This window comes from Callorhinus ursinus, unplaced genomic scaffold, assembly GCF_003265705.2.
Source record: "Callorhinus ursinus isolate GAN/ISIS: 27379988/994484 unplaced genomic scaffold, GSC_fseal_2.0 scaffold10, whole genome shotgun sequence".
Lineage (NCBI taxonomy): Eukaryota > Metazoa > Chordata > Mammalia > Carnivora > Otariidae > Callorhinus > Callorhinus ursinus.
The window spans coordinates 78,075,363-78,087,420 of NW_027397072.1; the positions used below are offsets into that span (position 1 = coordinate 78,075,363).

Below are 12,058 nucleotides of genomic sequence, written 5' to 3' on the forward strand. Positions count from 1 at the left end.
CTGCTCAAAAAAAAAAAAAATAAAAATAAAAATCACTGGACATCTGAAGGAAATGGCTGGGCACTGAGATCCTGAAGACAAGGAGTGTTCTCTTCTTGATGTGTGTTTTTAATTATGTGGCCTGGGGGACATGGCTGTGTATAAGTCTATGGGAGGGGAGACCACTCTCCTAGGGTTCAGTTGGGTTTTATCCGGGTCTTTGGTCAGCTCCCAATTCCTGAATATTAGCCTCTCATTGTCTCTCTCTGAACAGTTGAATCATTTTCCATCAAGCCATTTGGATTTAAGAATATGTCCCAAAGGAAATCATAATTCCATGTTGGTTAACATTCCTCCCTTCCTCCATGTAGTGTGGCCTCATATCGTCTTCCTGACAGCAGTGATATTAAGTGGTTGATTGAAACCTCGAGATTCAATGCTGGCCATGACATTACATGAGGTGAATCACTTCCCATAATCTTGCCCAGTCACTGCTGACTATTTTTCCCTTAGAAGGAGCTGTGCATCTGAAATCATTAAGCCTCAGTATGTCATTAGTTCCCTCGTCCCTTGTGGTCAGATTAGGAGCCCCATTTCCTAGACTAGAGTAAAGCCCTGAAAAATAAGCAGTTCAGTGGCAAACCCTGTCTGTGAGTGTCCCATATTTTCTGGAGGGACAAATGCCATTGCCTATTTTCGGAAAGCGTGCTGTGGGGCCCTAGTACGGGAACAAGAGAGTGTTGAGAATCATAGAGATTTGTTAGCCCTGAGGGCCAGTGGTAACAGTTTGGATAGCAATAGCCTTTTGTATCAGTCTCTCCATTTTCTGCTCCCTCCATTGTTAAAACTCAGGGGCCTTGTGGTTTTTATAAAACATCAGGTCCCCCTGTTCTAAGACCAGATTTCTGACAGACACTTAGGGCAGAAAAGAAATGAGGCCTCAGAGAACCAGCAAGAATAGCTGAGGAGCTGACACTAATCAAGTGAATGAAGTGGGTTTTGACCCAAGGAGAGTGGGGAGTAGGTGCTCAGCACTTTCTTCCCTAAAGTGGAGCCAGCTGCATCTGAAGAACCCGTGAAGGCAAAGTGCTTGGCTTCCCTCAACTTACCCCTCCTCTCTGACACACACATATGTAATTTTGACCTGTTTATCACATTACTTAAACCTGTAACCTGAAATAATTAATAGGACGCTGAATTTTTCTTGGTTTTGGTACGAGATAAGACAAAAGAAAGCCATTTATTAGGGCCTTTCCAAGTGTGCTGATGGGTAATATCCACTGGCTAGAGTCAGGAGCATGGTCACCTTCCCCTTTCCTCAGAGTGCATTTGGGCCAAGCAGAATGAGGGTGCATGGTGGGGTGGGGGCATTGGATAAGAACTCTCACATCAGATTCACACTTACCCTGTTCCCCCTCCTGCAAGGGGTCATTTCCTTGTGGAATATCTCGAACTTGGTGGACATCAGTCATTCTGGAGAGTAAAATGGGGTAGCTGAGCTGCATCTGCTGACTTGATGAAAAGGCTTTTCCTTGATCAAAATCCTAGTCCACTTTTTATTCTGATCATGACAGCTTGCCTATGTTTACTCTTATTCCAAAAGTATGCATAGTTAATATAGTTTAAACATTAAAAGCAAAAAGAATAAAAAAACAGCCATAGTTCCACATTTCAGAAGTAATCACCATTTATATTTTGACCTATATCCTTCTAGAGTGTATTTTCTCTGCTATGTTGATTATTTTTCTTCAAAATAAAAATTTTTGTTTCCCCTTATCATTTAGAACAGTTAAAAAAATTTTTTTTAAATGTGGAGTAAGTGACAATCCTACTGGAATTCTTTTCCAGTAGGCAACTACTAACAGTTTGATGGAAAGTTTTCTAGTTATCTTTATGTGTTCACAATCTTAATAACAACAGGAAAATGTAACATATTATTTGTGACTTTTTTCCCCACTTAATATATTACTTGCATTTTGGCATGACAAGGACAACTTTTATTTCATTTTCCTACTTAGAATGTAATTATCCAGGTGGTGCATGATTTATGTGACCAATGCCCTACTGAAGGCTAGACATGTGTTGCTTCTTGAGCTTTCCTGCTCTTCTTCCTGGGTTCTTTTCACGATCGTCTTCCTGGTATCCTTCAGGTAGGCAGGTCAGCCTCACTTCTACCTTCATCTTTGGGTGCCTTTCTCGCTACTTTCCATTCCTCCTTCTTGTTGCTCTTCTTTCTCAGTGGTTATAGGTGGTCGACTGGACTGTGACTGGTCCTGATACCTGGGGAACAGAGGACATCTCTGAAAAGTAAATAGAACATATCAACTTAGTATGCTTGGGAGGGAGGGAACAGTGTGAGGGACAGTTGATGGTAATGTGGTAAGTAGGTTTTTATGTTATTTTTTATTTTTATTTTTTAAAGATTTATTTATTTGAGAGAGAGCGTGCAGGCGGGGGGGGGGCAGAGGGAGAAGGGAGAGAGAGAATCTCAAGCAGACTCCCCACTGAGCATGGAGCCTGACGTGGGTCTTGATCTCATGACCCTGAGATCATGACCTGAGCCAAAGTGAAGAGTCTGATGCTTAATCAGCTGAGCCACCCAGGTGCCCTGGTAGGTAAGATTTTAGATTTTATAGAGCAGGTATGGTATTACAACCTTGCTGTGTGATTTTAAGATGAGTCTCTGAGGGGGCGCCTGGGTGGCTCAGTTGGTTAAGCGACTGCCTTCGGCTCAGGTCATGATCCTGGAATCCTGGGATCGAGTCCCACATCAGGCTCCCGACTCAGCGGGGAGCCTGCTTCTCCCTCTGACCCTTTCCCCTCTCATGCTGTTTCTCTCTCTATCTCTCTCTCTCTCAAACAAATAAATAAAATCTTTAAAAAAAAAAAAAAGAAAGAAAGATGAGTCTCTGAGAACCCAGCCTCACAAAACTTACACATCCACACAGGTGCTGGCCTCCTATTTCAAGATAATTTTGTTTGTGTCCTCCTGGGATGCTTTCTCCAATGTTACTACAGTTGCTTGTGACATTTTTTTTTATTGTGGTAAAATACACAAATCATAAAATTTATCATTTTAACCATTTCTAAGCATACAGTTCAGTTGGCATTAAGTACATTCACATTGTTGTGCAACCATCACATGAGCCACCCCCAAATTTTGTCATCATCCCAAACTGTACCCATTAAACACTCACTCCTCATTCCCTCTCCACTCCTAGCCCTTGGCAACCACCATTTTACTTTCTGTCTCTCTGATTTTGACTAGTCTTTGTGTATCATATAAGTGGAATCACACACTATTGGTCCTTTGTGACTAACTTCTTTCACTTAGCATAATGTCTTCAAGGTTCCTCCATGTTATAGTGTATGCCAGCATTTCGTCCCTTTTTATGGCAGAATAATATTTTATTGTATGTATATACCCCAGTTTGTTTATCCATTCACCTGTTGGTAGACAGTTGTGTTGCTTCCACCTTTTGGCTATTGTGTGTAATGCTGCAGTGAACATGAGTGTCCATATCTGTTTGAATCCCTATTTTCCTTCTTGTGGATACATACACAGAAGTGGAGTTGCTGGATCATACAGTAGTTCTATTTTTAATATTTTGAGGAGTTGCCATGCTGTTTTACACACCAGCTTTGCCACTTTATATTTCCACCAACAATGTACAAGGGTTCCAGTTTCTCTATGTCCTTGCCAGCATCTATTATTTTTTGGTTTTGCTTTTTCTTTTCTTGATAATAGTTATCCTCATGGAGGCCATTTTTTAATCCCTCTTGTGAATTACCTCTTGAGTCTTTGCGCCAATCCTTGAAAAGTATCACGTGGTGAATCTTGATCCTTTGAAGAGGAACTTGATTGATGTAATTTTCTTTTTAGAAATAACTAAAAATCTTCTCCCACTCTTAATTTTTTCTTTGTTAATTTCCAAAAGGATCTGAAGCAGCAATGGTCAAAAGTTATTCAGAGTGAAGCCTGGGTGCTCAAGGTGATAGATACTGATTATGGGAACAAAATAAGTTTTAACACCAGGCAACTGGTGTTTTTAACTCATCCTGAAGGCCCTGAAAAAGGCAAGTTCCCAAAACAGTGTGCCATGAGGGCATGGCTGGAATGAAGTCATGATGTTCCCAAGATCCCTTCTTTGAAAGATAACAGTTCTGGATAAATAAACTGATCAATATATTTTCTTTTATTTTTTTATACCCTTTGACCAACATCTTCCCATTTCCCCCACTCTGTCCCCCAGCCCCTGGTGGCCACCATTTTTTCTCTGTTTCTATGCCACATATAAGTGAGACACACAGGATTTGTCTTTCTCTGACTTATTTAACTTAATGTAATACCCTCAAGGTCTATCCTTGTCACAAATGGCAGGGTTTCTTCCTTTTTTATAGCTAAGTAATATTCCATTGTTTATGAATTTTATATGTTTATGGCACATTTTCTTGATCCATTCATCCACTGATGGACACTTAGGTTGTTACTATATTTTGGCTATTGTGTACAATGCAGTAGTTGTAGGGCTACAGATATTTCTTTGAGATAGTGATTTAGATTCCTTTGGATGTATACCCAGAAGTGGGATTGATGGATCATATTGTAGTTCCATTTTTAACTTTTTGAGGAGTTTCCATACTGTTTTCCATAGTGACTGTACCAGTTTACACTCCCATTAACAGTGTACAAGGGCTCACTTTCTCCACATCCTCAATACTTGTTATCTCTTGTCTTTTTGACAATAGCCATCCTAACAGGTGTGAGGTGATATCTCCTTGTGGTTTTGATTTGCATTTCCCTTTTGATTAGTGACACTGAGCATGTTTTCATGTACCTTTTGGCCATTTGTATGTCTTTTTTTGTAAAAAAAAAAAAAAAAAAGTCTGTTCAGGTCCTCTGCCCATTACTTAATCAGATTATTTGGATTGTTTTTTTCTTTCAGTAATTAATAATGTTTATTCTGCCAGATTATTGATATTAAGTTGTATGAGTTCCTTATATAGTTTGGACATTAATCCAGTATCTGGTATATGGTTTGTAAATATTTTCTCTCATTCCTTAGGTTGCCTCTTTGTTTTGTTGTTTGGTTCTTTTGCTGTGCAGAAGCTTTTTAGTTTTATGTGTCCCATTCATTTTTGCTTTTGTTGCTTGTGTTTTTGGTGTCGTATCTAAAAAATCATTGCCAAAACCAGTGTAGAGGAGTTTTTCCCCTGTGTTATCTTCTAGGAGTCTCATGGTTTCTGTTCTTATTATGTCCATTTCATGTTAATTTTTGTGAGTGTTGCAAGACAGGAGCATGTGGATTTCCAGTGCTTCCAATTTATTGAAAAGTCTATCCTTTCCCCATTGAGTATTCTTGGCTCGTCAAATATTAGTTGATCATGTACATTATATATTTTCTAAATGGTAAAACTAGCTCTATAACTTCCTAGTCATATCTAATATCAATTAAATTAAAAATCACATCATTTTTTAATTTGGAGTACTTTTTTCTGATGGTACACCTAGAGTAATTAGGGAAAACTAAGTGTAGAAGAGTGTTTCTCCTGTACAAGCTCCAGTTCAGTATGTCAGGAGTGAGCTGGACTATGATGTGGCCAAGCTTATCATCCTGGGGTGGACACAGGTCAATTCTAAGGCATGTCAAGGGATTTCTTGGTCAGGAATTGTTGCTTTACTCACTGACTTGGTCAGGACAGGGTTCAAATGACATTAGGTTCTCTGTACTACATGAGGCTCCCAGACATCAAAGATCCGTGGAAACGAACTGCATGGAATAAAGCCCAGCCCAGACTATCAGACCCCATGGGACTTCTGCGACTCCATTCCATAGGAAGAAGGCCAAGGGACAAAGAGCTGAGAAACACCACAGGGCTGGCTTGGACATCTCTGCAGACACAGCACCCAACAAGACCAGGGTAACGCTGCTCTCTCTCTCTCTGTAGGGAGGATGTAACAACGAAGAACTCTGCTTTCTTAATACGTCCACTCAAAGAAATTGACACTGGGGATTTACAAGAGCTAAGACAGGAGAACCCTAGAAAGAAGAAAAAGAAACCTGCCAAGAGGCTGCCTCTCCAGGAGATGGTGTCCTCGGACTCGGATGACTCTTCTCATGGCATCAGGTCCCAAGAGTCTAACCCCAAGAAACACCCCCAGCCCAAGGTGGGAGGGGGACGACATTGCCTATCTCTGGAACACCCTGAAACCTCTCTCAAGAATAGTGCACTTGAGGTCACTCCCCAGTTTCCGGGCCAGTTTAGTTCCCAGTACAACAAAAACTCTAACACCCTTAAATAATGCTGACATCTACCTTCTCAGAGAAGGTTCTCGGCCCGGGGTCTAGGAGTCAGCCAGCCATGCCATTGCTGCCATACCCCCACCTCAAGCAGCCCTGCCCTTCCCTCCTAGAACCACCCACAGCAGCAAAGGGCTGAGGACCATTGCTGAGAAACCTTAAAGCAGTCTAGTGGCAACTATGTTTAAGAGAGCCAGCATTCTTCCAGGGCTGCCCAGACCTCAGCCCCTCATCACTGTGGAACTAGCCCCTCTGCTGAGGTAAGGCTGCCCTTCATTCTGCCCATTCCTATCCTGTTTGTAAAACAGATACACTTACCTGTTATCCCCCACCTGGATCCCCGGTCTGTTTGTGGTTATTGGCTCTGGCTTTTTCCATTCTTTTTCCTATTATTTTCCCTGTCCTCACCACACTATACTCAATCTTTTGGTAAATTCTACATACCCAGAAGTTGAATCTGATGAATTAGTGTCATAGGATTTTCAGCTTTTTGGGGGAAGTTAAGGTAGTTATAATCTAAGCCTGCAGTCTTGTTTTAAATTGATTAATTTATCTGAATTAGGAATTTTCATGACTTAATGTTAAGACTGAAATTAAGACCTAGTATCTTGTCTGAGATCTGCAAAACAAAATTATTGATTTCTGGCCATTTTTATTGAGCCCTTCCTAATTATTTTTGTTTGTAGTCTGTTGTAGGTACCTCTAATTGAGCGTGGAACCAGAATAAAAACTCTTACATTGGAAACATTTCAAAACTATTGTATTATTTATTTATTACTGTTTTCTTTGAATACATGTTAGCAATAACATAAAAGTATTCACTTCTTTTTATTAATTTCTTAGTAAAATTAGCTTCACTAATTTCAAAAATGAAATAGCTCTCCCAAATTCTCTTTTTCTAGTCAGTAATAGCCCCAGGGCTATATAATAATAGGGTACAGATTATGAATAAGAAAAATATTGGATGCTTTTTGCAAAGAGAAAAGATAGATTTTATAGTATCAGCAAATTTGCAACCTAATTAAAAATGGTGTTTATATACCTGAAAGCTAGGATGTCACCAGGATTATGGCAAGGAAATTAAAGGAGAAATCTATCTCCAAAAATAAGAAAGAAAAAGAGAAATACACTCAGCATCAGGGTAAAAGTAGTAGTGTAACGAGGAAGGAGTTGAAAAGTGGGGAAATGATCCAGAATAAGGTGTGAGATAGTGTGTGGAGAGGCTTGCTGCCCACCCCCCGAACCCAGAGGTTTTTTATAGGCAGAAAAGCTCTGGAGTAGTCATCAGGTTTTGGTCTGTACAGTGGAGAACTTGTGGGGTAGGGAAGAAACCATTCATCAAGTCATATTCATTCGTGCTTGCTTGCAAGCCTTCATGTAAGTCTGCCTGCATTCCTTCAATTATTTAACAAGCAATTGAATGTTGACGATATGCCAGGCTCCAGAGAGATACTATCAGACATTTGGAAGATACTTACCTTCTCTATCCTACCTCTCTTCATCTCCACTTTATTTTTGGACCAGTTACTATTGTCTGGTTTAGAGGCATGTGCAGGGAATGAACAACTGACAAATGTACACAAGAAAACCTTGTTAATATTACATTACAATGCATGATATTCTCAGTGACGTTAAGTGATATATGCTGGGGGAAATCACAGTAAGAACAGTGTATTTCTACTTCCAGCTGGTGTGGAATAACAGGAACTTGATTTCATTCGCAAACCCCTGCTTGATACAATTAAAACACCAGGTAGAATGTATGTAACCACAGTTTCCAAAACACTGGACATAGGCAATGAAGTACAGTGATCTCTGAGAAACAAGTGAGGTAAGCCCCATGAGTGTGCCGCTTACTTCCCAGAGTCAGTTTCCACACTGCAGCAAAGGGAGCAGGAACCTAGGCAGAGCCTGGTACCTTCAGTGAATGGAGGAGATGAAACTAGGATTCTGAGAAGACCAAGGCAGCTGGAGTCTACAGGAAAGAGGGCTGGAGAGGAGAGAGCTACACAGAGAAACAACTCCAGGTATATGTAGATAAACCCCCTTGAGTTTTCATCTCTATTGATCAGTACGTGGCTGTGAGGAAACTACTCAAGGCTGGAGAAAGAACTTTTCAAAAAGGTTACAGGGAACAATCCCTATAGCTCACACAGGGCTGGGAATATCTCCTGTTTCTTCCAGTCAGGGTATAAAACAGATATCTTTATTTGAGAGGCCTCAGGTGGAGTACTCAGAAGAGGTTTGCTTCAATTGTGGAACAAAATTGGCCTTAGGCTAAAAGCTTCTCTGGTCCCACATAATAAGGCTTTAAAGCAAGCCCTAGAGGAATCAAACTATTTCCAAGTAACTTGTGTCCCAAAACAAAGCTCAAGAATAATTGTAGGGATAAAAAAAGACCACCCAATAAAGTAAAATTTACAGTGTCTGGCATTCAATCAAAAATTACCAGGCATACAAAGAAGCAAGGAAATAAGACCCATAATGAGGTGAAACTAACTCAGAAATGGCACAGGTGATGAAGAGTACCAGAAACAGTTACTATGTTGGTATACATAAGACTTTATTATTTTATTATTTAAATCTCTTTTAAAGATAGTTGGTTGTACAGAGTAATGGCAGTGGTGCATTAATGCTATTTCCATCCCTGCACATACATCTGTATTCATTGCCTCAGGTGATTTGTATGTTTGATTTTCACTGCATAAATCTACACTTTTAGCATATGCCAGAAGAAGTAATAAATGAGGTTCAGTCTGTCAAAAAATAATAATAGTTATGCATCCAGATTTTTGGCCACCCCATATATTTGGCCTGGGTCATAAGCCAGGAGTAGTGGGGCCAGGATGGAGTGATTGACAACCATACAAGAACTATGTGGAATGGGTACAGGGTAACTCTTTGAAAGAGATATGCTCTTACCAGAAGAAATGGAACAGATGTTCAAGAGACTGGATGACCACTTGAGTGATAAAAAAATAATTAAAAAATCCATCAAGTGACAAACATTACCTCTGAGTTCCTTTTCAACTCCAGGACTCTGTGGATCAATGACCTAGCCTATTACCAACTCAGAGCAGTTCCACATAGTTGCAAAACTGTCCTAAAAGGGGGAAAGTGTTGTAGCCAACACATTTAGACAAGAGAAATTAATTAGGGGACTAGAATTGTAGAAGTAAAATTATATTTTCACATGATAAAAGAACATACCTGAAAAACCAGAGAGAATGATAAGAGTAATTCGAACAATGTAAGAGCTCCAGTGAGGTGGCAGAATAGAAATTTAACATACAGAAATCAGTAGCCTTTATATACTCAATAATAATGAATTAGAAGATATATTGATAGAGGAAACCTCATTTACAGTTGCAAAAAAGAAAATAAAATATAGTTGATTCTCATTATTCATGGTACTTATGTTCTGTAAAGGTATCTGTAACACTGAGTTTAGCAAATAAATTGTTGCCCCTAGTGAAGTACAGGTTAAGTTCCTGCAAGCCTCTGATCACATCATTTTCACTAACTGATCAGTATATAACCTTTTGTGTGTCTGTTTAAGGACAACTTATTTAATAAATATTTATAAATATAGAACTCACAGCCAAAAGCATTATAACTCATGCCTTAATGAAGATTGGTTAATACCCATATTTTTTTCTTGCACTTAGGCATACTAGATAGCACTTCAACACTACACTTGGGGACCATTTTAAACAGCAAGATCACCAAGAGTAAGCATAAAAATGTGGAAAAGATGGCATTAAAATATATTGTTAAAAGGACACTTTTTTAGAGCAGGAGAGCTGAAACAAGGCAGTTGGGTGACTCATTTTTCACTACTCTGATCATATGCATATCTATAAAAGGTACTGACTATTGATTTTGGAATTACAAATAAATTTTAATGAGTAGGTGAATTCACAAATATGGAACCCACAAATAATGAGGATCAACCATACCTAAAATAAACTTAAGAAATGTGCAAAAACAATATGAGAAAAACTTTCAAGCACTCCTGAAAGACACAAAAGTAGATGTAGACATCTCTTGGTTTTAGATAGGATGGCTTAATGTCATGAAGATGGTTCTCCCAGAGTTCATTTATTAAAGTAACACAATCCCAATAAAAATAACAGCAAATATTTTATGCAGTTTAAAAAGTTGATAGTAGGGTGCCTGGGTGGCTCAGTTGGTTAAGCGACTGCCTTCGGCTCAGGTCATGATCCCGGAGTCCCGGGATCGAGTCCCACATCGGGCTCCCTGCTCAGTAAGGGAGCCTGCTTCTCCCTCTTACCCTCCCCCCTCTCATGTACTCTCTCTCTCTCATTCTCTCTCTCTCAAATAAATAAATAAATCTTTAAAAAAAAATAAAAAAAATAAAAAGTTGATAGTAAACTTCATATGGAAAAATAAACATGTGAGAGAAATTAGAAAATACTGAAGAAGAAAAGCCATGAGGAGAGGGACTCATGCTAATATATAAAACACTGTAACATCTTTATGCTTATGTGGTGCTAGCACAAGAAAAGACAGACTGATGGAATAGAATAAAATCCAAAACAGACAAGTATATATGGAAATTTAGTGTATTATAAAGATAGCATCTCAAATCACTGGAACTTTTTAGTGACTGATGCTGAGGTGACTAATGACCATTGGAAAACAATAAAATAGATCCATATTTCATACTATAAGAATAAACTCCAAATAGATCCAAGTCCTTAATGTAAAAAAATGAAAACATACAAGTACTAGAAGAAAATATGAGTGAATTCCTCTATAACATGGGTATAGAAAAAGGTTTTTTAATTATGATTCAAAATCCAGAGGCAATAAAAAATTGCTCAGTTTGGCTACATAAAAATTTATTTTTAAAAATGCCTTTTAAAAAAGGATCATAAGCAAAATAAAAAGACAAATGATAAACTGGGAGAAATAATGTATCACTTGGAGAAAGTGATACAATATATCACACAAAGGGCCGATGTCCTAAAATATAGAGGACTTTAAAAAATTCAGGTAAAAGAAATGACCAAAAACTTGGCAGAAAAATAGGCAAAAGATATGAATATTCACAAAGATAAAAGAATAGACCTAAAAATATGAAAAGATGTTCAACTTCACTAATGATAAGAGAAATGCAGATTAAAACTACATTTAGAGGGACACCTGGGTGGCTCAGTCAGTTAAGCATCTATCTGCCTTTGGCTCAGGTCATGATCCCAGGGTCCTGGGATTGAGTCCCATATTGGGCTCCTTGCCTAGAGGGGAGCCTGCTTCTCTCTCTGTCTGCCACTCCCCCTGCTTGTGCTCTCTCTCTCTCTCTCTCTCTGACAAATAAAATCTTAAAAAGAAAAAACAAAACAAAAAACCTTGAGAAACAAGGCAGAGGATCATAGGGGAAGGGAGGGAAAAATGAAACAAGATGAAACCAGAGAGGGAGATAAACCATAAGAGACTCTTAATCTCAGGAAACAAACTGAGGGTTGCTGTAGTGGAGGAGGGTGGGAGGGATGGGGTGGCTGGGTGATGGACATTGGGGAGGGTATGTGCTATGGTGAGTGCTGTGAATTGTGTAAGACTGTTGAATCACAGACCTGTACCCCTGAAACAAATAATACGTTATATGTTAATAAAAAGAAAAGAAACCAGACCTACATTTAGAGAACTTCTGGTAATATGGCAATATGAAGTGGTAATGCAAACCATTTCACAAATAATTTTAAGAGCTAAATAAGATATTTTTAAAAAATCAAGTATTTAAAGGCACAATAAAA

The 12,058-nt window shown here is 38.9% G+C and overlaps 1 protein-coding gene across 10 annotated transcripts in view; it reads left to right on the forward strand.

Annotated features, from left to right (window-relative positions):
• The window catches only part of VWA3B (von Willebrand factor A domain containing 3B), a 246,473-nt gene extending 239,437 nt beyond the window's left edge, over window positions 1-7,036 (forward strand). For 7 of the 10 annotated variants that reach the window (XR_012379855.1, XR_012379857.1, XR_012379858.1 and 4 more), the window contains 3 exons: window positions 5,929-6,108; window positions 6,395-6,541; window positions 6,968-7,036. Coding sequence is in view for 3 of the 10 variants with exons in the window: in XM_073897813.1 (XP_073753914.1) it covers window positions 5,929-6,108; window positions 6,395-6,443 (229 nt within the window). In the remaining 7 variants the exon portion in view is untranslated. Of the gene's footprint in view, window positions 1-5,928; window positions 6,109-6,304 lie in introns of all 10 variants that reach the window. The other 3 variants (XM_073897813.1, XM_025868961.2, XM_073897814.1) reach the window with 3 other exon arrangements.
• Window positions 7,037-12,058: the final 5,022 nt, after the last annotated feature.